The sequence below is a fragment of the Megalops cyprinoides genome, chromosome 1 (assembly GCF_013368585.1).
Source record: "Megalops cyprinoides isolate fMegCyp1 chromosome 1, fMegCyp1.pri, whole genome shotgun sequence".
NCBI lineage: Eukaryota > Metazoa > Chordata > Actinopteri > Elopiformes > Megalopidae > Megalops > Megalops cyprinoides.
In genome coordinates, this window is record NC_050583.1 from 44,089,779 (window position 1) to 44,115,804 (window position 26,026).

Below are 26,026 nucleotides of genomic sequence, written 5' to 3' on the forward strand. Positions count from 1 at the left end.
AAACTTCAGTAAGAGGTCAGAACATCACTGTTGTGACTTTTGTATGAAAACAGTGTTCCAAGTTCCTGTTTATAGATGCGACCAAATTCTTCGTAATTTATTCACAAATAAACTACCACTACTACTATGATCTGTGCTTTGATACAACAGTTCCAATTTCGAAAGAATGACACTAAAATGCACATCAGTTTATGCTTAATATTGACGTCTTTAAAAGGATTAGTCATCGTGATATTACGCATTTTTGAAGATCTTAGCCATAATATTACCTTCAGTCTAATTGCGATGGTCCGCAAGTGTTCATAGCGCTACCCTCTCTTTCATATACCACTAAAAATAATACAGTCCTTCCTAACAGTTCATCCTCATACTTAGGAACAATATTTTTTGTCGCTTTTCGAGCACTCTGAACAGCTCTTCGCTTCAAATATCTGGAGTGACACTTATCTCCTGCAACACCTGATAAGATTGAGTTTCGTAAACACTGTTACTCGATAGCCTTCCCCTCACCGTGCCGCCGTCGTAGCCTACCTGTCGTGTGAAAGAATATCTCAGTATTAAATTTAACATGTTAAGGTCATGAAATGCTTTATTGCACGAGTGGGTATTTTTATATGCTCTGTCCCTTATTCTTTGTAATTGCTCGAATAGCTTGCAGTAGAATTCCGGTCTTGGCTTGCCTATTCTGATTCGATTGTTCTTTTCCTACAAAAGTAACAAAACATGAGTAAATTTAAACATTTAATTATCATATTTGTGTGGTGTGCCTTGTCTGATTATAAATACATGAAACAGCTTCTTGAACACTCCTTGCACGAACGGTAAAGATAGTTAAATTAATATTAATATACGGTTAACCTTCTGAAATCTGGGCTACTTCCCTGGTTTTATATGCAGTGGAAATACTGAGGAAATAAGGAAATAAGAGGGGCTGCAAGTTTTCCGGCACAATATTCGGTGGTCCTCTCGCGTAAATCATGGGTTAACCTGCAACGCAAACACGTGTTCTGCGGTGGTTGTGAGCGCAAGCGGCAGCTGCTTTGGTTACTGTACAGTACAGTACGGCTAGCCAGAACAGCGCAACCGCAGAGGGGAGGGATGGGGATAAAGAGCAATACGGCAATCTCGGGTGCAGCACACTCACACACCCACAAGCGGGAAGGGAGAGCGAGGTTTTCACCAGTGCCACACAGATACAGAGACAGACGGAGGAGGGAGGCGCCTGAAAGGACACGCTTTCATATGAAGACCCCCAAAGCCATAGATGCGGTATCACACTGGCATAATTACGTATGATAGGCTATATAAAAAACACTAGGCGCCTGTCTATCACAACACCGTTTGCCTGCCGAACCCCTTGGTAAGAAAAACTGTATTAGTCGATTTGAAGCTGCTGTTGGAGAGCCGTACCCCTGCGACGAATTCAGTTGCTTTGTTTCCATATCTGCTTTCATTGAGCGGTGTATTCAATAGGTTCTATTCCATTTAACTAGCTGTAGAAGGCAGGGGCGGTTGAGGCATATCCTTTTTGAAGTATTGTTTTTGTTTTTGGTACACCGTTCACCCTGTACGGCAGTACAGCCTGAAGCGGTTGCTGAAGGGGTAAACAAGTGCAAGCAGACATCAGGGAGTACGGTGGTGGAGCAGGTTTTTCTCTCGCGCTCAGATACAGTGTTGGGAACATACTTAGGTTTGTGTGGGGGTACTTGCTGCTGAGCAAGGTACGGTTTTTGCCTCATCTTAATTTCATCACCTAATTTTAATTCAGTTGGTCTGATGGATTCTTGACCCCTTTGTTACATTTAGCAAAGGGCACGTAGACAGGCTCGTTTATGTCTGCAATATATATATTCATTGCAGATATACTACTACTTTATTATATATGTTTTTAAATATATATAATAAAGTAGTATTTTAATGTACAGACTTTAAAACCTATATAGCGGTCCGCTACCAAAAATGCCGGCTGGAATGAAGCCACTGGAAAAGTTTTTGAAGAAACAGACCACTGCGCTCACTCGGGCTGGAGGCTTCGGAGATAAGGCAACTGGCACAGGGGCTACAAGGCGGCGGGCAAGTCTTTCTCGAGTCGTGCCTTTCTTCAGGGAGACCTCCCCTGAGAGCGGCCCGGCCCGTGAGATGTTCAGCCCAGAGACAGAAGAACCACCGTGCTGGCCCCCAGTCGCCGCCGACATCCGGAGTCCGTCGTTATCGAGCGATGAACAGAGCTCAGAAGGGAGTGTGGAGCCGACTTGGACACCACTGCCGGCGGACACGCCGGAAAATATCGCACTGGCGCTCCTGGATTGCATGGCAGGCGGGAGGCGACACGGTAGCTATACAGGTAATCAACCCCATTCTGTCAGCTCCGTCCGCTGCCGTGCCGCCATACAACTGATACACTGGCGTGCAGACATTTCCACGTTCCTGTTGGAATACCTGTTTATATTTATTCTATTAATTATTAAACCATGTGCACCTGTGTGCTCACGGACAGTTGAAATCCATTAGCTGATGGAGTTCCTGATTAATTACATAACAAAAGATACGCTTAAGATATTCCATAGTATTCGTACATAGTGTAGTGATATAGGAGGGGCTAATTATGACTTTCAGTCATGAAACCAAATGATTTTTCTAGAGGTATCGAATAGACATGATTATTTTTGTCATACATAGGTCAGTAAATGGTAAAAACACAGTCCCATAGCTGCACATGAACGAAACTATTGAAATTGAAAATCGCATAATATGCACGCATTCATTATGAAGTGCTATACCTAATAATCATGTCCGAGATGGATTTGTTTCTGGTTATGCTCACTATGCGGAGAAAGGCGGCTCAAAGATGGTAGTTAGGTAGTTTTACGTTACGCTACTGTGGGCTGTGCCCCGAATAAGTTGTCGGTCCTTCATGCCTTCTACAACGTACATTGTAAAAAGCCGTTGTCTGCAACTAAAAATCTGCTGCCCATTATTTTACCATCATACAGGTTTTCTTTTGTGCGCAGATGTGGGAAACCGGGCCATGATTCCGCTTAGGGTAAAAAACTGCGGTTGACTCCTTTTTTCACTCATCGTAATGGCAGAGGAATAGCAACCTCTGCTATGCAGTATACCTCCGACCCCTCAGAAATGGGATGTTTGAAAGGTGGCAAAATGTCTGTTCTAGAGAAAGACAGAAGGGTCTGTTGAAAAACTCTCAATTTTCCCTTTTTTCTCCACTAATTCATTGTTCAATCAGCACATTATAATTGAACCTATTATTTAGAAAGCATAAAAGTCGCTTTGAATGACAGTAATATGCCATTTATAATTCAGAGTGCTGCCCATGGTTTGATGGGATTGGTAATGTAAATCCTTACTGGAGACACAATTATCCCTTCTCATCCCTAAGTACTGTGTAGTGTTTGGTTTGGGGAAATAGTCACATCACAGAGATGAACTAGTGTGTATTTTGCAGCTGTGTTGGTCACTTTTTCTTGGGTGTTCTTTCATCAGGCCTTCATGTCTAGGGTTCAGACATCATGAAGACTTTGGCAAATGTTCTCCAGTTTTGTACTGGAACCCCCCCAAACATCCATCCAACTTAGCAGCTAGAACAGGTAGACCTCATGTGTTGTTGTGTGTTCATGTTGAAGGGGTCAAATACAAAATTTGGAATGTAAAACTTGACCAGAGGCAGGCTAAAATGAGGCACCTTGTACCTGCTGCTGGCCACCGCATTGGTCAATGTCATACAAAAGATGTGGAAGTGGAGGGAGACCTGGAATTATTCAGACAGTCCTAGTGCAAGTCTCTAGTCTGTCTGTCAGTGCAGTCAAAAGCTGCATCCTTCCCATAACATGCTTGGCCAACTCTGTGCGATTAAAGTGTTTTGAGAGTAACCATTGTAACTGATGGGATTATGGACACTGGCCAGGCACTCAAAGACAAGGGTTGAAATGTGTGAGGATTCTGCAGCGAGGTGTGTGTGTTGTGGGGGTGGCCCCTTTGTGTTGTATCCCTTTCTGCTGCATAGCCTCATCATTCGCTAAGCTGCCATCTTCTTCCCGCTCTCTCACACAGCTATTTTTACCATGGCTTCACACTCACACAGATTGTCTGACTGCGCAGCTGGCTCTGAGGCTGGTAGGCAGGCTTTCACAAGAGTGCAGTAAGAGAAGGTAGACCCAGAGGCTGGCTGGAATTCGGACTTTGACCCTGCCTGCTTATCAAATAAATGATACAGCTGGTACAAATGGCCAAAGTTCAGTTTAGGTGTAACTCACAGTTCCCAGCCAGTAAAGCCAGTAAAAAGTGTGGATTATAATTTAACCCATCACAGCCTCTGATATTCATTGTTTAACAGGATGTTCTTTAAACCTTTATGATTCTCAGGTTGACCATAACATGACTGGTTAATAAGTTCTAAATTCAATTCTTCAGGTTTTCTCCAGTAAGCTACCTGCTGTTATACTGGTGTAGAGTTATCATCTTCCTTAACTGGTGAAATCATCGCTATGTATTAGGCAGAGGTCAACACAACAGGGGACCAAACCGCTTAACCGATTTATCAGATTTGGACTGAATTGTTTGTGGATATCCTTATTGATTAATATGGGCTGTAGGATGTAGCTCTTATAAGTTATGAATCAGGTGTCAGTGAAAGCTGTTACCGTGTGGTGGTCTTTAGAGAGTACCTTAAAGATCATTCAAAATGTGGAGCACCAATGTCTCCACCAAAGGTGAGGAAATAATTTAGGCTTATTCCAAGTAATTTTATCAGCGCACACATCTGTCAATCTGCTACTAAATCAAACCTCCCACTAATCACATGTCCATCAACTTGGGCACATTAACACGCCACACCTTCAGAAATTTCTAAGAGGTGTTCTGGGAGACATGAAGACTTGCAGGTTCAGCACAGTTCTGGCTCTGAAAGTGTTTTTTGGAGACCACATTGTTTCAGGGCTGATGTTTTAGCAAGAATACCATAGTTGTTCAGCTCATTGCGATTAGACTATTTTAGGGCTGTGCTTGTGTATGTGTGTGTACCCTGTGTGGACAAGAAATGATAAGCATTACAATAGACATTAGATACATTAAATGTACCCTTCCTCAACAAATTGCTCAGTGTCATGGCACCATCTTATGTAAGGTTTGTTTATCATTTTGGGGGCAAATTTTCACTTTCGTTTTTGATTGAAAGGGAAGAGAGGAGGGGAAATGGCACAGCTCCTGAAAACCAGGCTGTGAAGGGGGATGATGGGAGGACTTGCAAGCAGTGAGCACTGAGAGACAGTATCAGCCGATCAAAGAGGGGTTTTTCCACACTTGCCTGGTCTCTGTTTTCAGCTTAGTGGAAACTCCCTCCTGAGATGACCCTGAAGAACCTTCCTCCTGGCATCTCCCATTTCAGTCTCAGCTGAGCGTGTCTGCAAACTGTCTCCTGTGCAGAGAACCCTGCAGCTTCCGTGTTGCGTCCGATCCCTCTAAAAAGCAATGCTTCTCATATGATCAGTGCTAGCTGTATGTACATTTATAGCGACACTGACAACCATTTCCCCTTCCTGCGCTCAGTAGACACCCTTACCTAGGTTACCTCTTTCTCTCATTATTTAAAATTCAATTCCCTCCAGACCTGAGTTTCCTCTGGGGTCAAATTTTCTCCATTGCTTTCTGCCACTGTCAGGGTTAAAATCCTCTCTTTTGACACATGCTTTTCTGGATGTAGTGTTGGTCTGCCCCCAAAAGTTACTTCATTTATGTATGTCACTGCGAGATCAGTCCAATTCCAGTTAGGAGAGTGATTGTCAAAGAGCACTCTTGCTGATTCACATATTGCTGTATTGGGGCCGGGAAAGGGTCAATGCCATCTGCATGCTCGAAGTGAAGTGGGTGGCAAAAAGTTGTGACCCATGTTGTGTTGACATATTATTTATTTATTTATTTTGTTTTGCTTTCTCTGTGCAATTTCGGCTATCCACTCATAAAAACTGAAAGGGAAAGTTTTATATCCATCCCAGGATACTCATAAAGAAGGCATAGCATCGACATATTTTCATTCATGTCTCAGATACATTTGGAATTCGGATTGAGTTATTGCCTCATCTGTCTTGCTTGCTGCAGTGAATATTGGCAGTGCACACACTTGGATGGACAGTGGATACGTGAAAGATCACAGCGCTGACCTCCCCCTGTAAAGATTTTGTAACAGTTCTGGAGTGTAACCAATGTTACTGAAAGCACCGGAAATTGAGTCAGCCATCTCATAGAGAAGGACCACACCAAAACCCCCACATTGGGAGTGTTAAGCTTACAAGATCATCTCAGAAGAAACCTTTGGGAAAACAGAGAACACCTGCAACCTTGTCATTGTTGTCACTTAGATGTGGCATTGACCCATCTCAAGCAAGCTCTCCTGATCCTCAAGGTCAATACTTCTTCTGTATCTCCCCAGGATATGCAAAACTCGTTCATTTTTTTTCAAGTTTTATTGAATGTAGTTGCTCTTCGGTAATGGCAGAAAAAAAATCTTAACAACCATGAAGGAACTGTAAAAGCACACAAAGAAGGATTAGTACTCTGTGTGGGAGGATTTTTTTGTTTAAAAAAAAAGGTTTATGTAAGGGAGACGGAGGCTGACATTACTACCTCTCTTCAGACACCTTGCTACCCCCATAACCACGCCCTCCCACTTTTGCACTAGCCCATAGCCCATGCTCCTGGGCCACATCCAACCGAGCAGTGCATTCTGGAACCAACAGCTCCTGGGGTGTTCCTGTTGCCCCGCTGTGTGTGTGCGTCTGTGTGCATGAAAGTGTGGCTCTGTGGCCAGGCATTTGTTCACATGGCAACCATCTCACAGAGAAGAGAGGAGAGGAGGAGAAGTAGGAGGAGGGAAGCGAGGGAAGGGGGAGGGAGCAGAATGTAAGAGTGGAATGAGACCTCTTAACGAAGCAGTAGAAATGGAGGGGGGGGACTGGAAGAGGAATGGTAGATTAGAGGGAGAGAGGGAAAAAGATGGAATCACTGAATTCTGTTGTACTGTTTTGTGCAATAACAACGGTCTGAATACCTTTCTCATGTTCAACAGCAAGTTTGTGGAACATGCTGCATGGATGGGTCATAGTTTCTTTGGGAATATCTCATACCCCCATATCTTTGCATGTTTGTTTATCTGAGTATGCTGCACAGCTCCTTGTTCAGGCTCTTGTCATCTCAAGACTGGACTATTGCAATTCTCTCTTAGCTGACCTACCTGCCTCCACCGTTAAGCCTCTGCAGCTGAAACGCAGCTGAAATGCGGTGGCGTGTCTGATTTTCAATCAACTGAAGAGGGCCCACATTCCACCTCTCTTTGTCTCGCTCCACTAGTTCCCTGTAGCTGCCCGCATCAAGTTCAAGACCTTGATGTTTGCATTCAGAACATCCAAAAAAACTGCACCTACCCACCTGAACACTTTACTAAAAGCCTATGTTCCCTCCCAACCACAATGCTCTGTGTCTGGTGGTCCCGTCACATTGCAGCACAAAATAACTATCCAGAACCTTCTCCGCTGTTGTCCCCCCCGATGGTGGAATGAACTTCTATGCTACATCCGTTCTACTGAGTCCCTCAATTTCCTCAAGAAAATCTGAAGACACAGCTCTTCCCCATTCACCTGAACACCTGAAACCCTACCACCTAAAGCAATTTCTTATACCTTAAACTTTGTTTTCCATATAGAAAACGTAAAATCTCTGGTTTTCCTGCACTCGTATCTACTGGTTAGCTTGTACCTTGTCTGGCCAACTATTGAAACTTCATGCTGCGCTTCTAACATTGCTGACACCTTATATGGCTTTTTGCTTGTGTTGTATTCTGCCTTGCTTGTAAGTTGTTTTGGATAAAAGCATCTGCCAAATGAATAAATATAAATGTAAGAGTTTGCTCTCAATTTTGTGAGCGAGAGAGAGAGGCAATCAAATACTGCAAGGGAGGGGTTAATGTGAGAGTGACGCTGTTTTCCCTGTCCAATGGTTACCTGTAAAGTCAAATGCTGTAATGGGAGAGCTTCCATATTTTTTGGTGATTTTGCTTGTAGTCCCAGCCTCCATTAAGCACGCAGACGAATTTGCTGGTGTGAAATCAGTCCTTTCCTATTGGCAGCAACAATCAGAGAGAAACCTTCCCACAGCCCAGGAAAGGTAGAGCACAGATGCACTGCACTTAAACAAGCCACCTCTGCGGAGGAGTGCCTCAAATCTGTGAAAGCAATGGCAGTACATCTATAAAGCAGGAGGAACTGTTGCAGGGGGAGAAGCTCCTTTTGCAGTGAGGAGGAATGGATACTATAAATGCTTGTTTGTGACTGCTGGGACACCATGAATATGATGGACACATCCACTTTCATGTACCTCAGTAAACCACAGCATGCAGAAGTTGGGATGTCCTAAAGCCGCATATTGAATCCAGATGAACGGCCACTGCATTTGGACTAGGTCCTGCATGTCTCTCCCTCCTTCCAGCGTTGCACCATCTGCAGGCTCAGAGTGCACATGGACAGATGGGTGCATAGTGTTTGCTCCCAGTAAGTGCAATAAGTGATTGGCTCTGTGTTGCAAGATCCTTGTTAACGTTTTCTGTCTTTTTTGCCTCTGTCAAATTATCCGCCTACAGGAGGTCACCAGGAATGCTTTAACCTTCTGAAGGTCTGGAAGTGGTTTCAGGAACAAATGGGGAACACAGACTTAGTTAAGTGAACTGGTTGAGAGGCAGGATTAATTGTAATTATTTGTGGATTGTAACTGTACACATTGCAGGAAAACGTAAAGTTTAAAGAACAGAGCTGCCCAAAGAGCAGAACAAAGACCAAAATGTTCAGAAATCACAAGCATATTTTTTCCTTTTCCTGTAGTAGGGTATGGCATTTTTGAAAGGTGATTTGATCTGAGGAAATATAAAGTGCTACGTGTGGTCGTTAGGGATGCGACAGCATTGGAGAGCAGGAGCCAACAGTACAAAAAACAACAGATGAGGAGCACACACATGCACGCACACACACACACACACACACACACACACACACAGTCACACGTGCACACACGCAATGATAAAGCCTCTTTGACACACTGCCTTCCAGATCTCCAGACTCATGAAAATGGAGACCTGCAAATCTGCAAAGCGAACAATTGGAAGAAAGTGAAAGCGTGCCAGGTGGGGGAATTCCATCCTTCTATGGGGGGGAGGGGGCCCTCCATCGTTTATGTAACTGCACAGTGATATCCATATCCACTTCCAGTGTGTTTCTGCTCCTTAATGCTCCTTGAGCTTCATTCTTTGCTCTGGGCATTCTGCACTGGCAGAACGTTAGGCTTTTGGAGCGATCAGGAATGAGGGTTTGAGTTCTGATGTGTTGCTGCTGTTTGCACACTCACATGAGTCACTACTGTTTCAGTAAAACTCCAGCTGTATTAATGGGCTGCATTTTATTCACACTGACCTTACACCTAAGTAGCCCTGGACAAAGGAATCTGTTGTATTGTGTATTAAGTTCACAAATAACCAATAATAGTCATTAAAAAAAGAAAATGCTTTAATTCCAGGCTTCACAAGCTAAAGTAGTTTCCCCAGGCGCATCATTAAGGATTAGTGTTTTCTTATAGGACACATAACAGATTGGGGGGTGGGGGGCGGGGGGGGGGGGGGGGCGCATGGACAAAATAGTATAGCGTGACACTATGAGGGTGGAGCTTGTTATTGGGAGTGACTATCGCTCTGATCCTCTGAAGTCCAGTCCAGGTGTTAAATGATCCAGGGAGGAAACGGGAGTGGTTACAGTGGGTTTCATGCTCTCTCTGGGCTCAGGCAACTTAGCAGTGAGCACCAGGGCAAGGAGCTGCATTGAGCAGCCTTGCCAGCAGCGCATGTGTGGCTACAATCACCTGCATAACCAAAGAGAGGCCTTGCAGGTGGGTGATGGTGTTACACCCCGCAGGAATAATTAAGGGTGGGAAATGATTGTTTTCCGCAGCGGCAGAACAGGGGGGCGAGGTGCACATGAGCATCTCTCAGTAGCCCACAGAAACTGTTGACTGATTAGCTGAAGGAACATGTCCAAACCCACCCACCATCTTGATAGCCCAAATTCATGGGGAGGTGTTGATCTTGCTGGGCCATTAAGTGACAGCAATGCACTGAGATACGACATGAAACGTAATGACTGAGGCTGTAATTGTCATCATGCCTTTGAGCTTCTGCTCCACAGCTGCAATTTGCTCAGGCCCCCCACCCCCTCCAATCTGTTTCCACAAGTATCACAAGTAGTAATGTGATGGACACACAGAATCGTCCCAGAGATCCACCACATGACAGCAAACCTGACCCTAACACTGCCATAACACTCTGGTAAATACTTCAGTTATGTATACATAGGCCTAGAGATGCCTTCGACATCCTACAAACTCAAAATATAAACATAAAATGTAAACTGGAAACAATAAAGCAAAATTGCTTTGATTCATGTCTAATTCAATGTAGAACTGCAGACCATTTCTGATTTAGAATTCTATCGCTGTGCTCTACTGGCTCTTGATTGACTGCTAAACCAGTAAGATTAATTGTTGTTGTGATGAGCTTTCTAGCCAAACAGTGGAAAAGTCCTCCAACGTGTTTAAACGCCAAGAAAGTCCTTCCTGAAAAGTGAAATTGAAACTTATTTTGTTAATATGTTTTATTATCCTGTTGCCATTTTAAAAGTGTAGAGTGTTTTATCGACTCAGGTTAAACATCTTGACCCTCCATCACTTAATATATTTGTCTTTCTATGCATGGGGAGAATATGACCATAGGGGTGCTGAGCTGTTTTTACCGGTGTCTATGAAGAATTTGGACTGCCTTTTTAAAAATTGTTAAATGTCTTTTTAGCGTACATAGATTGTTGGATGTAAAGAACAGCATCCTCTTTCATGCACTAGAACTCTATGAAATGTTAGTTTTACAATATAACATATGATCTTTTTACAGATTAAATTTACGATAGATTTGTAAATACTTGTTTGTCCAACCAAACACATTCCCTGGAATTCTTGACTGCAGTGGCAGGTAGCAGTGCTTCTCTCTCACTCACTCAGTTTATGATTCATCCACTGATTCACTCATTGGCTCAATCAATGACTCACTTTCCCACTCACTCACTCACTCACTCACTACTCACTGACTCATTCTCTGACTCATGACAAAGTTTACCATTTGGTCATTGCTGAGTCATATTAATAGAGGCGCAGACCCTCCTGCTCCTTGTTACTGGTGTGTTGTAACAAAGTTAAGAAAATTACCAGGGTGTCAGCTGCATCCCCTGTCCCTCATTGTTTATTTTTAGCGGTTTATTGTGAAGGCTAAAATGGTTAACAGCTAAACTGGTGGTTTCATCTCACCATACTCTGTGATAGCAGAATAGGAGATAGCATTTGGTGCCGACCCCATGCTCACTCCTCTCGCTGAAAGTCACTCCAAGCTTTTGTTTTACTCATTGTAGTCGAGGCAAATTCACAACTCCAGTGAAAGAGGGGAACCATGTTTGGGGCAATCCAATTAGTGCTGAAGAGCGTGCTGTTGTGAAGAGGATAATGGAAGCTGGAGACCTCGCTGAATTGGGTCTTATTTGTGTTTTACCCACGCTTTTGAAGTGATTTCTATGACGCTAATAAATATTCAGGAGACTCACTGTCCTACTTTGTGCATATTTGCTTTTGACTGACTGATGAAGTAGTTGTATTGGAAATGCACAATCAATTGCTCTGAAGGGCATCCGATATGGCAGCATGCTGCAGTCAATCTCATCAATGATCTCTCAGATCATTACAAAACTCTATAGTTAAGCACTCTGCTATGTCGTGTATGTTGGTCTATTTTCTGTTCCAGATAGAAGTGCATGTTTGTGAAAATTCCAAAGCTGACCCACCCTCATGCTTAGATACTTAATTACTCAATATGACATAGAAAAACATCAAATGTACCTGCTGCTCTCTTTACCCATGTTTCTATAACAATTTGTAACAGCTTATTCCTCCATTGGGGGATGAAATGCAGTCCTACATGCTCACTTCCAAACAGGAAGCCTGCCTTGCCCACATCATGTTTTGGGCAATGTCCTTAGAGCTGATAAATGGTGAATGCCAAAAATGGGGACCAGTAAGTGCAGGTCTACAGCATGAAGCAGTTACCTCATTATCTATACCTGCATTGTGTTGCACCCCTACATTATCAAACTGTTCATAGTATTTGAATATTGGGTCTGTAATGGTTTTAAGTTTTCCTGTATTCTGAATGAGGGGACTTTTGATTGTGTTTGTCTAGTTGGTAAGAGAACATTGTAAATACTTACCATAATCCCCTCCTCCCCCTCTCTCCACCCCTTCTCTTTTGTTTCAGAGACACTTCTGGATGACTTCATGCTCACACACCCGATCTTCCTGGCATCTGACAGGTTCCAACAGATCCTTCTCCAACAGTATCCTTCCCAGCATGCTACACCTGTAGTGAGGTGTGTGCATATGACTGTGTATGTATGTGTGTGTGTGTGTGTTTGTGTGTGGAAGAGATATTGTGTGTCTGTGCCATGTATGAGTTGCATGTTCTATTGCATGTGACAGGAAAGTGAGGAAAAATCACCTTATGAATGGTACATTACTCTTCCCCCCTGAAAATTCCTGTGTGCAGAATATATTTATACATTGTGTAATTTTTGTCTGAGAAAAAAGAGTATGAAGGGAAACCCTGGCTTTGATCAGTTGGTTTTTCCTCAGAAAAACCATTGTTTCCTGGTTGGCTGACATCCACAGTGTGAGTTGGGAATTGTAAGCAAAACTGGAATGGGCATCTATGGGACAGAAATCAGCAGAAATGGCAGGATAAAGGCAAGCTTGAGTAGGCCCAAGAGTACGCCTCGGTGGCTTCAGCAACAACAGCCTGGCTGTTTCGGACAATGTGTGGGGAGTAACAGTGTGATGATGAATGACACTGCATGCCCCCCACAATCTACACCCCACCCCACCCCACCCTCCTCTCCTTCTATTCCTCTTTCTCTTCGTCTGGACCTAATCCAGTCTAATCAAATCCTTTGTTGCGGAAACATGCTGGCTTCCTGCTGGGAGTGAAGACAAAGCCTACCTCCTCCTGGAAAAAAAAAATCTTCCTACAGTTTACTTTCTTCCTGAATGACAGATGCACCCCCGCAACACAGACACACACACACACACACGCACACACACACACACACACGCACACACACACGCACACACACACATACACACACACACGCACACACACATGCGCACACACGCACACACACACGCGCACACACACACACACACACACACACACACACACACACACGCACGCACGCACACACGCACACACACACGCACACACACACGCACACACACGCACACACACACACACACATGCACACACACACACACACACACGCACACACACACACATGCACACACACACGCACACACACACTATCCCATCACTCTCGAATCTGAAATGTACAGTGACTGCGCATCACGCTGGGCTCCCGGCAATAGCTGCGCGGTTCGCCTCTGCTGTTTTTGCTGCCCCTGCCCCACAGGAGGCACCTGCCAGCTGACTGCATGAAGACACGATAGTACAAATCCAGCGAGTGATGCAAACCAGCTGCGCAGGCCACAGGAGGCTGGCCTGCATCGGCGGCCAAAATTGCAGCTGGCCCCTGCCAGGGGCTCTGCTGTGCACGTGAGAGGTTTATTTCTGTCACAGATATTTTTAAGTGTGCGTTCGGCTCTCTCACCCTCACTGATTGGACTGAATTACAGCCCTCCTCTGTGCGTGGATATTGTGGCACTGGAGTCTGTGCAGGATGTGTCTCCAGTATGGTTGTTGCGGTCATTTCGGTTGTCATGCACATTTATTTTGCAGTAGCTCACATGTATTTCGAGATGGGGGCTATTTCTGTTTGTGCATTTGAATGCAAACCATTGTACCCAGTGGTTTCCCCTGTCTGAGATGCAAATCTTCCCTAGGATTAGGCTAGTTTTGCCACGGGATTCTCTGAGGTCCTCTCAGGCATTTTTGGAAGCGAATCACACTCTGTAGCAATTGTGGGCTTGTGCTGGGGTAGCTTTTTGGAGGAGAGGACATCTCCTGCTCATTTTGGGTGAAGGCCTGGGAGAGCGTGGCGGGGAGAGCGTGTGGGTGTCATGGGTGTGTCCCTGTGTGTGCTGCACCAGCGCAAGGCTGTAATTGTGGCCTGGGGTCTGGAATCAGTGAGTTTTTCCGCTCCGTGTGTTTGCGCATGGACGCGGACGCGTGTCTCTCTGTACTGTGTGTCTGCACCTGTGAAGTGTGTTTCTGCTCGCGCCAAACTGGTTGCTGCGGTGGACATGAAAAGACGTGATTCTGTGCTGTGCAGGCATATGTTTCCAGCTTGTGTTTAACATGCCTGTACAAACAGGGATGTCTGTATTCTGTCTGACCATCACAGTGTCTTCCAGCTGTTAGCCCTTTATAAACCACCAGAAGATGAGGTTCAGGGCCTGCTCGCAAGTGAACTCATAGACATGCGGCATCACCTCTATGCTTAGGAAAGCCACACGCATGTACTTCTCTGCCATGGCCATTAGTAGTTTAAACTGTTAATAAAATTGAAAAGAACTGTGCTGCAATTCCATAACTACTGCATGGTAATTATGGCCTCTTTTTTAGGTGTGTATGTAGGTTTGTGCGTGTATGTATGCATGTATGTGTGTGTGTGTGTGTGTGTGTGTGTGTATGTCTGTGTGTGTGTGCGTGTATGTGTGTATGAGTAGGAGAGTGGAGGCTACTGTGTGTCTCACAACCTCAGTTTGTCCTTGACTCTGGGATCAGGTTTGGGGTGGAGGGGAAGCAGGGGGAGGGCTGGCCTGGCTGGGATGGGGTGGAGAGGAAACAGGCCGTGCTGAATGCGGCCTTCCGCTACCTGGACACTTACAGAGAGCTACTGCAGGAGGAGGGAGAGAAAGCCAACAGCTTCCCTAAGGTACTGAAAACACATGTACACACACACACACACACACACGTAAACCCAGACATGCAAATACCGTGGCCCCACTACAAGTTGAAACCTAACACTGTAAGACTGTAAGACTGTAACCTAGCAGTTGTGTTTGTTACCTCTCGGTAATGCAGCGATGTTGTCTGCAGATATCGTTCTTTGTGGTCTGGTTCTCTGGACTGTTGCTACGGGCACAATATAGGCCAATCTGCACATGTTGAAGTCCAGGAATTGACTTGAAATATGATCTTGGCCATATTTTTAATGCCTGACTTTTCTTTTTCCCGAACCTCCCTTTCCCTCCTTTTCTCTCATTCCCTGTATCTCTGTGTTTCTTACTGTCTTCCCTATCCCATTCTTGTTCATCCTCTGTGCCATTTCCCTCACCATATTCTCTGTCTCTCTCTCTCTCTCCACCCTCTGTCCTTCTCCGTCTTTCTCACTCTATCTCATCTGCTTAACCCAATACTATTTTATCTCCCTCTTCTCTCTCTCTCTCCCTCTCTCTCTCTCTGTCTCTCTCTCTCACACACACACACACACACACACATACATACCTTTTCTCTCTTATTCATTGTCTCTCTCATTCTCTCTCTCTCACACACACACAAACACACACACACACTCTAAGGAGCTGTACCTGAGTGCTGCGCAGGAGCTGAGCCGATACCCAGAACTGGTGGAGGACGTTCTGAAGCTGCAGCGCTGGACTGAGATTCTGCAGAGCCCGTGAGTGAAGTACTAATCCTCAGCACAGGTGCTCCACTGGCACAAAAGTACAAGGATCCTTGTCACCACTGTACTGGGACAGTGTGTAATGACAGAAGAAAAAAAAAATTCAAGGCATAACAATGCTAGTACTCTAGAAGCCACTACACTGTTACAGTTCTATTCTGTCACACAAGTTCACCAATCAACCACTTATTGTTTTGGTTTTATTCGTTCAGATACAGAAGTGACTGTCTAAACAGTTTTTAACACTGGTATCAGTGAGACCCTGGAGATACAACTCCAATGTAGTGGGTCTGTGGCCCATTGTGCTGAAACCCCAACGGCAGCACAGCATGATACACTCATGTCAAAGTGCAGTTAAGTGGAAGCCCACCCTGTAATGGAAGGTCCTTTTGAAATGTAAAGGCAAAGTCCTCATGACGTACAGTCCCTGTTTGCCAGCTGCTAAACACACACCCGTGTGATGGCTCTCCTGCACCGCCATGCCAAACACTCAAAGTGCCAGCCCCTTTGCATTGAGGTGTTCCTTGTAGCCTAATCCCCCATGACGCAAATCTTGTCCCTCTCTCCACATCTCTCAGGACTGAGGAGGACAGGGATAGCAAGAAGAAGCAGGTGCGACCCCTCTTCCGGCACTTCCGACGCATAGATGCCTGCCTGCAGCCCCGTGAGGCCTTCCGTGGGTCTGACGAAAGTGAGTGACATGTCACAACTAGCAGGGACAGGAGTGTGTGTGTGTGTGTGTGTGTATTCAGATTTAACTACCAGTTCACACTTGATTGAGAAGTTAAGTGATTTCAGAACAACTGACAATCTTGGACTAGAATTTTCCAACTCTAGACAACAAATATTATAGTATGATACTGGTATATGAATTGTTTTAGCTGGGTTCAGATATGATTGCTGATAAGCTTATGATCTCTGAGGTGAAGTAGGTGTGGTGTTTGTGGAGTGTGTGTTTGTGCAGGTGTCTGCCAGGTGTATTTACACAGCACAAAGGTGGACTGTGTGTAGGTGTGTGTGCCTGAGTGTGCATCTAAATGCGTCCATGCAGTGAAGCATGTTATGGTGCATTGTGTTTGTCTGTCTGGCTGTTTGTGTGTGTGTGTGTGTGTGTGTGTGTAAGTGTGTGTTTGCATGTGTTTGTGTGTGTGTAAGTGCACGTGTATGAGGCGGGCACAGTGCACTCAGACCCTGTGCTTGCACGTTCAGTCTTCTGCAGGGTGTACATGCCGGACCACTCGTATGTGACCATCCGCAGTAGGCTGTCGTGTTGCGTGGGAGAGATCCTGGCGCTGGTGCAAGAGAAACTGCAGTACAGCGAGGAGCAGCCCAGGCGACCAGGGACTCTCATACTGGTGGCTGTCACCTCTTCTGGAGGTAAGACCTCAGTCTACACAGAGAAACCATCATCTTCGCAGATGGACAATACTAAAACAGCCATAGATATAGAACTATCAGAATTAGTGAACTCTAACTACAATCACAGGAGCTCCTATTGCATATAAAAATTTCATTTGGGTTGAAAAATGGGCATCAACTAGGGCGCATGCAGGAGCATGTGTGCAGACACATGCACAAACTGTTCAAGCAACACACAATGCACAAGCAAAAAACCCCAGTACATATACACAAACACAATTACTATGCGTAATGTTACAAATGGTCACACCCATTTGCTGTCAGACACACATATACGCACAAGCCTGGTAACAGTGAAAAGGGTATCATCATGCTCTACTTACAGAGATCAAGAGAGTTAATGTTATCTGTGTGTGCGTGTCTGCAGAAAAGGCAGTGTTCCGTCCCAGTGATGAGGCTGTGTTCACCACTCTGGGCATTAATACCCACCTGTTTGCCTGTGAGCCACACGAGCTGGACACCCTGGTAAGAGACAAGGGGATTGTTAGGGGAGGGGGGCACTGAAGAGGCTGTAGAGCAGAGGAGGGAGAGAAAGGAGACATACTGTAGGAGACACAGAGTGAAAAGGAAGATACTGAGGGAGATAGATACAGCTTGGTGAGGATATATACTGAGGGAGGTAGCGTATGGAGAGGGTATATACTGATGATACAAACTGAAGAGGGGATGTAACAGAGTAATAGAGTGTAAAAAAAAATGCAGCAAAAGGAAAAATAACATCCCTGAGACTTATTTCCTGTGAGTCTGACTGTTGTCACCCTTCCCCTGTTGCTCAGCTGCCATTACCAGAGGAAATCCACTGGACTCCTGGCGACAGCAAACTGCATGACATGAGCGCTGAGGAGGTGTCGAATCAGCTGGTGGCGTTCGACTGGGAGCTGTTCAGCTGCATTCATGAGGTTGGCAGGCAGGCCAGTGAAGTTCAGTTGGAAGGGCTGCACTTGAGTGTCTGTTAGCAGTTATTTTTGCATTACTGAGTGATGTTTGTCTTTGAAGGAATAGTGTTTGAAATGCAGTAGAGTAAAATATGGAACTTTCTATTCACAAGGTTATTAGGGCATTAGACTGGCAAATGTTTGACTGTGGATTCTTACAGGAGTGCTAAATTTATGACATGATCTAGACTGTAATGGAAAAAACAAGTGGAGCCACACTAAATCAAATCATAAATAATGCAATGATGATCCGCCAATCCTCTGCCTTCTTGTCTGGATGAAAAGAACGCTGCCCCTAACCAGAGGTCCTTTCTGGTGTGTCTGACGACAGGTGGAGTTTGTGTCCTATGTGTTCCATGGGGAGCAGGCTCGCTGGCGCCCCCTCAATCTGGAGCTGGTACTGCAGCGCTGCAGCGAGGTGCAGCACTGGGTTGCCACAGAGATCCTGCAGTGCCAGTCTCTGCCGAAGAGGGTCCAGCTCCTTCGCAAATTCATCAAGATTGCAGCGCTGTGAGTTGGGGAGAGGGGTGGGGATGGGGGGTGAAGGAGGGTGGGGGATTGCCACTGGCACTGGCCTCAAGAACTGAGCAGCCCACATCAGATGTTGGGGGCAGAAATAAGCAGTGTGTGTGTGTTTTCAGGTGTAAGCAGCAGCAGGACCTTCTCTCCTTCCTGGCGGTGGTTCTGGGCCTGGACAACCCAGCGATCAGCCGGCTTCGCCTCACTTGGGAGGTAACCTGGTGCTAATATGCTCACACAGACTGCACACATTCACTAGTAATGTGGCTACACACCACACACTAGTTTTGTGTTGTGCGTAGGATGGGGGTTCATTGTGGCTTCCACTCTGAAGGAGGATATTGATTTTAAAAGCCTGGCTGAATGGCACTGAGCACATTTTGCCCCTACAACCCACTTTATGAAGGAGTAGCGTGCAGATGGTGTGTATGGTGTGACCTTTGTGCAGTGCCTTTAGCACCTACTCGAGCCTACACGATACAGGCTCAAAACTGAGGGCTGGTGAAGCAGCTGCTCCATTTACAATCAGTGGCTATTGTATAAAAATTTAAAGGCTGCCCTTGACGAATTTCCCTGCCAGGCAAAATTGGTAACGTAACAATTTGGAGACAGACCTGTGTGAAAATTGAAAGTTCCATCCATGAAAGGCGCCATGTCTGCCGCTCTGTCTAGTGTCGTGTTTACGAGCCTGGACTGCGTGTGTCTTTCAGGGGTTGCCGGGGAAGTTCAAAAAGCAGTTTCAGCAGTTTGAAGGCATTGCGGTGAGTAACGGAGGAATGTAGGACCTGGGAATGGGCATCTGAGTGACTGCAGTGCTGTGAGAGTGACAGCATATTTGTCCTTATCCTGTAGGATCCCTCAAGGAATCACAAGTCTTACCGGGAGCTTGTGGCTAGCCTAAGGCCACCTCTCATCCCCTTCACCCCACTGCTGCTGAAAGGTGAGCAACATACACGCTCGCATGCGTGCATGCACACATACACACGCACAAATGCACACATGCGGAGACACATGCATTTACACACACGTGTATATACACATGCATTCATATACACACACAGTCACACATACTTTTTGTCTCTCTTACGTGAAAATATACCTTATACATTACATATCCCATATTTCTCACACAGAGTCTTATATTTGTGTATTTGCACATACATGTTTTCATGCATCCCACAACACACGTATGCAAATGATATGCAAAAAAGAGGTGAAATGAAATATCTTGATGAAAGCACAGGAGAATTAGTGTACACAGAATGTCTCTATCCTGTCAGATGTACAGTGAGCAGCCTTTGCTGATGATCACATGGTTAAGGCTTAAAACTGGTTATGTGTCTAAGCTGGCTGTTGATGAGCTAGTGAAGCACAAGCATTGCATTGGGATTTCATGTTTATATTGTTGTGGTGTTAGAGAGAAAAACAAAAAAGAGGTGGTGCTGCCTTTTGCATCAAGTGCAGCTGTAGGATCAGGTTACACATGACACATGTTGTCTACCCCCCCACACACACAGAAGGGGATGAACAGCAGGGCACCAGGGTGATCTCACAGGGGACATCGATAATGAGCGGGACCTTCTGTCCTCCCCATGTCAGGAGATTAAACCGGTGGGATTATGGATTCAGATGTGGCACGATTGTTGAGGACATTCAAGTCCTCAAAGTAAATGGAAACATTAAACGCGTAAATCTCTGCGCCAACCACATGGGACAGTGCTTTCATGCCACTCAACCTCACCCCAGCCCCTCCTCTGCATGAGTTTCACCGTCAGCCTCATGACTGCCTTGTGCTTGTTCTCTCTGCCCTGAGACTCACTGTGTGCCCAGCTGGCTGTGAGACGTTCCCAGGGCAGCAACATCCCTGTAGCTTCGTGATGGCATGTTGAATAGGTGGAGGCCTCTGGCCAGCCGGGCTCACCCTTCTTTGGACTGCCTTCTGCACCCTGCCGGTGCAGTGGCAGCTTTTAGACTCCGCAACCCCCTGCAGATATGTAATGGCTTGGTGCTGATCTTCCTGGGCCTGTCAGAACAAGATTCTGGTGTTCAGCCCCACTCCATCGAGTGTGTGGAAAGACAGTTATTCGGAAGAGGCCCTGGCACTCACGTGGGATGAGCCTGAGGACTTCCAGGATTGGCAGGACACTCAGGGGGCCCATGTGAGGAGCAGCAAGGCTTCCCTGCCTACTCCGGATGGCCTCTCTCATCCTTCCTCTAAGGCTCAAATCAAATCCTCTTCCACCCTCCACCTCTGGCCCCTGCCCCACCACAGAATTCCAATTACTTGTTAAAATAGTTTCACAGGGCATGAAAGGGCATGCTCCTTCATCTTTGCACTGTCTGCACTGGAGACAATACAGGTGTAGGGAGAGCATTTACTAACAGTTATGTAACTGTTCCTCCAGTTCACATCTGTCCTACTCATTCAGCCCATTTTCTGTCTGCTTCCACAGACCTGACCTTCCTCCATGAAAGCTGCAAGACCTTCCATGGGGAGCTGGTCAATTTTGAGAAGATGGTAAACTTCCTTTTTTTTTGGTTTTAAAAATGTGTTTTTGCAGCATGAGGTGTAGTGGCTATAGCCCTGGACTCTGGGCCTGATGGTTATGGGCTTGAATCCAAAGTGGTCTGCTGCTGGCCGACCACATAACGAAGCTCTGCTGCACTTACAGTCATACTGTGTTCAGAATCTCATTACATCACACGCATTTAGCAGATGATCTTATTCAGAGTGGCTCCCAGCACAATAGAACATAAATGCATCCATTCAAGTTAAAAGAGCAACACTGGCAGACCAGGCTAACAACACTCACAGACCAGTGAGTGTGAGCATAACACCATTCAAGCCCTACCACAAGTTAACTTGTGCAGCCTGATGAGGCAACAGAAGCCAAGTACACTACGATACATTAGTCACTAGAACACATAATCCAAAGTACATCACAATATTACACCTAAAATAAACATCAAATCCTGGAGGTAGCAGGTATTATGGGGCAGAGATTGAGGTATAACCAAGAGGTGGGTCTTCATTCTGTGATCAAAGATGGCCAGCGATTCTGCTGTCCTAACCTCCGCGGGGAGTTCATTCCACCACTGAGAGACCAGTGCAGGCAGCGATCGTGTCTGAGAGGAACGACCCCATCGGGATGGGACAGTCGGTTGTCCTGTAGATGGAGAGCATAGTGATCTCATATGGCACTTTCACACACCCTCTGCTCAGCCTCTCTTGTGCCCTCTCTCTTCAGCACAAAGTTGCAGAGATGGTGAGGAGCATCAGGCGCTACAGAAGCGTGCAGTTCGGTGAGTTTCCTGCATCGTTTATGCCTTTGAAGGCCAGCTCCGAACGTTCCTACAATGTTGCTGAAATATTGCAGCAGTGTTTGGTAGAGAAAAGGTTGATCTGAATATAGACTTGGCTTTTGGTGATCTCAGGAATAGCTGTGCTGAGTTTCGCTGTCCTCAGGTTAAGGTGTAGGATTTTTGTAACAAGCCTGTACAAGGTGGAGACAATGCAGACACACACGCAAGCACAAATTCATACACACATGCATACAAATGCTGGCATGCTAACAGAGTGAGTCAATTGTGTCTTATTTACCAGGGGCTTAAGGACCACAAGATTATTGAGCTCTACTTGCACTATTTATAATTCCACATGTTCTAAGAGATCTAAGAGTTCTAAGAGATGTATTTATTTTGTATCTAAGAGATACTACATAAATACAGAAATATATGAATGGACATACATGAACAAAAAACATAAAAAACAGTAAACATGAAAGTAAATGAGAACAAAAAAAGAAAAAGAGCAGAAAATACCAATTTCCCATGTTTAAATCATTCATTCAATCAAAAAATGTTGGTATGATCAAGAAAATGAAAAACGTTCCCTAAAAGCAGAATAATAAACTGGATCACAAGGACAGATTTGAAGCTTCAGTGGAGTGAGGAACCTTCAGGCAATTTGGGAGTTTCCTCTAGGCAACACTATCAAGATCATACACTGACCCAAGTAAATATGCGCACATGCACACGCACGCACACACACACACCTGGCACTGAGATTCTGTTCCTGCAGTTATGCACTGTTGTGGTAACACACCAAGGCACTCAGGAAAGCGTGGAAAAAAACACTCTCATTGACATCCCCGACTCCACCCTTCAGAGTGATTATGAATGTCTTGCCACGCCCACCTGTACAGAACAGCACAGTCCTCCGGCCATTAAGTTTCAGGGTGGTGCAGCAAAACACAGCACAATACAGCCTCCATGCCAACGGCTCCATACTCTGAGAGTGAAAAACTCACAAGACAAGCGTTACAAAAGGGGGGTTTGTTTTGTAAGTGTCTATGGAGATGAGTTCTATTTCAAATTTCACATTTTATCCATTTATATGTGGATATTTTATGAGTTATCTGCAGTGCTTCAGGTTATCTATCATTCGATTTTAATGCAATATTGCAATGTAGTGTGCATAGTGCAATATTGCACTACACAGTATTTACTTTGAATAATAGGTTATCAATATTTTATACCAATTTCAGTTTTTGATGAGGCAGCCAGAATGTGGTGGACAGATGAACTCAATTCCTTTTTTTACTACTGTTAAATTGCCTTAGCATATTGTGCTCTATAAGATGTTCATTTGTATACATGGAATGGGTGTTTTAGCAGAATTAATGTAGCTCTTTCAGTCCGTCTGAAGGGATTACAAACGTTCCTGTTAGGAGAAAAACATGCTGCTTTGAAGGGGCAACATTGCACTCAGCACCAGACACATTAATCATGAAAATGTGGTTAAAATAGTGCAGACTAACACAGAGATATTGCCTTAGATATTATGCTTGGAAAGCTGCATTGAGGAACACAACACAGCATTGGATTTGCTGTTTCTAAGCTGTTGGTGTCTATTCATAGCTCTGACTTTTTACTTTTTTTGACTAGAACTGAATCAAACCAGTTTTGCCTCAATGTGGGGAAAGATCCAAGCTGCAGTGCTGCATTCTGGTAGCTTAGGTCAACTGAAAGTGTGATCTCCACCTCCTCCTGGTGGAACGGTCGTGTCACTGCATCCATGTCATGCCACATGCAGAGTAGTGTGCTGAATCTTCCTCCCTCTACCTATCTTCTTAGCCCTGGACATGGAGCCCTCTCCTTCACACCTTCAGACCAAGGCCTATGTGCGCCAGCTGCAAGTCATCGACAATCAGAACCTCCTCTTCAACATGTCCTACAAGGTGGAGCCCAAAGATGTGTGAGATTCCCATGACAATTCCCCAAGCCCAACACCAGGGCAGTCCAGCCATGGAGTGTTTTAAAGACTTCAGTTGTTTGCAGCAGATCTCAGCATACATACATTGCCAGGAAATTGTATGTTGTGCTGGAGCACATATTATGTGTGTGTGTGTATACATATATATACTTAGAACTGAAAGGAAACAGCGACATATGTGAATGTCAGACTGCAGCTCAGAGCAGAGGGAAGTAGAAGGACATGCTGCTCTGCTTCAAAATTTGGGTTTCCAGTTCAGATGCTGGACTTTGCCTCATGAGATGGATGCCCCTCCGTCTCTTCCCGTCGGTAGCAGTGGCCCCCTGACTCTGGTGTGTAAGGACATTGCTTAACTGATCATTTTGACGGCATCAAATAGGAAACTGGTTGCGATTGTGCTTGCCAGTGGTGCAAGGCAAGACCTCACACCTTGGCTTTAACTGCACAATCCAGATTTGGATGCAAATTTCATATGTGAACATATACTTTGTGATACATAACAGGAAGGAATCTGATTCTTCAGGATCCTTTGCAAAGTGGATTGCAGAGAGGTGTGGGAGTAACATTGGATTGGAGTGTGACTGGTCAGGCTAACTTTTTCTTTGCATCAATCGTTTATTTTGTTGTTACATCTGTTCTTGTGTTTACATTGCCACAGAACTGGAAATAGAAACAGAAAATATCTAGGTAGGAAAGATTAGCTGCCCATGAGTTGTTTTCTCTCCAAGGTCTGTCCACCTCAGTGTCTGAACAGGTTCTAGCATTTCACCCTATGAGCTGGTCATGACTGAAGAAGGGGATGCTGTCTCTGGAAGAGGGACAATCTTCATCCACTTGGGAACTTACCACCGACAGCTATATGGCAGCCATCTAAAGAGTACTGAGAAATGGAAGTACTCTATTTGTCTGTGATGAAATGTGCACTTAACATTTTCTGGATTGGGACCCTAAGGAGGGCTACCCATTTCACTTGTATTATAAAGCTGTAGATAACTGTAAATAGCATAACAGAAAGGAGACTCTATTTTATGTATGAGATGAAAGATAGTCCTGTAAAAGGGAATTTTTTTGTTTTGTAAATTTGATAAAGTTTAAGCATACAATTTAAGAGTTGTACATAGAATGAAGCCTGATGAGGTTTAGGAATTGTATAGAGTATCTTTTTATTTTTCAAGGGGACATTTCATTTTTTTTTTGTAAAGAGTAAAGAGTGTTTACAATCTTCTTGTGGAACTCAAATGTATTAAGCCTGACACAGACAGAGCAGCTAGCAGATGATCTGCATGGAAAAACTTTGGTTCTGGCCCTAGACACTACTCTTTCAATAAAACCTGTGCTGGTGAACATGTCTACTGCACTCCTTCAAGCTTCCTACAGCCACGGATCCTAACAATTTGGTTTGTGTTGGTGTGTAGAGATGTCCTGCAGTAATTATGTCTGTTATTCTCTTGCAATAACTTGCCTCATAGTATACATTTTCTTCGCTAGTTTCTGTACAACAATATGCCAATTAAAAATAGTCTGTATACAGTGTTATTATATCTAAACCTTTTTGCTGAAAGAAATTTTAACATACATCCTGGAAAATTGTGTTATAACTGAATAATTAATCTGAATTCAGTTATATTGGTAGATAAACAAACATTTTGCAATCTAAACTCTTGTTGTAAAAAACACAATTTATAAACTAGAAAAATCACTACTAATAGGCAGAGTTTTGACACCAGTCACATTACTAATATAATGTAATGAAAGACAAAATGGACAATTTTTGTGAGGTCGATCATGGGAAAATTCACGTTAAGAATGATAGAACGATAAATGAATTGCACATTAAATATGTCCTGATTGTTTATTTTGACAAGGCTGTAGAAAATCTGTGTAGTTCACAGCATATCTTCATTACAGTTAGTGTTAACCAAGGTACGTTGCGTTAGTTGCGTGCGTGAGTAGGTTAGTTTTCTAATGCCATGTCCAAACACAGTTTTTCTTGATTGCTGAGACATAAATGAAATGTAAATTACCCACATGACCAAACCATAACCTGAGCAAAACAGTAATCTTTTCTACAAAGCAGTAAGGTATTTATTTCACACAAATTG

General features: G+C 44.6%; 1 protein-coding gene across 1 annotated transcript; it reads left to right on the forward strand.

The window, feature by feature from the left end:
• The first annotated feature begins 1,101 nt into the window (after positions 1-1,101).
• LOC118780760 (rap guanine nucleotide exchange factor-like 1) lies at positions 1,102-24,863 on the forward strand. Its single transcript, XM_036533440.1, has 15 exons — positions 1,102-2,344; positions 12,398-12,476; positions 14,876-15,026; positions 15,673-15,770; positions 16,355-16,467; positions 16,986-17,153; positions 17,563-17,660; positions 17,972-18,094; positions 18,462-18,640; positions 18,772-18,862; positions 19,360-19,410; positions 19,502-19,589; positions 21,103-21,167; positions 21,898-21,952; positions 23,786-24,863. Exons 1-15 carry the CDS (start codon positions 1,960-1,962, stop codon positions 23,908-23,910), a joined length of 1,869 nt encoding a protein of 622 aa, XP_036389333.1. The 5' UTR covers positions 1,102-1,959; the 3' UTR covers positions 23,911-24,863.
• The last annotated feature ends 1,163 nt before the right edge of the window (positions 24,864-26,026 follow it).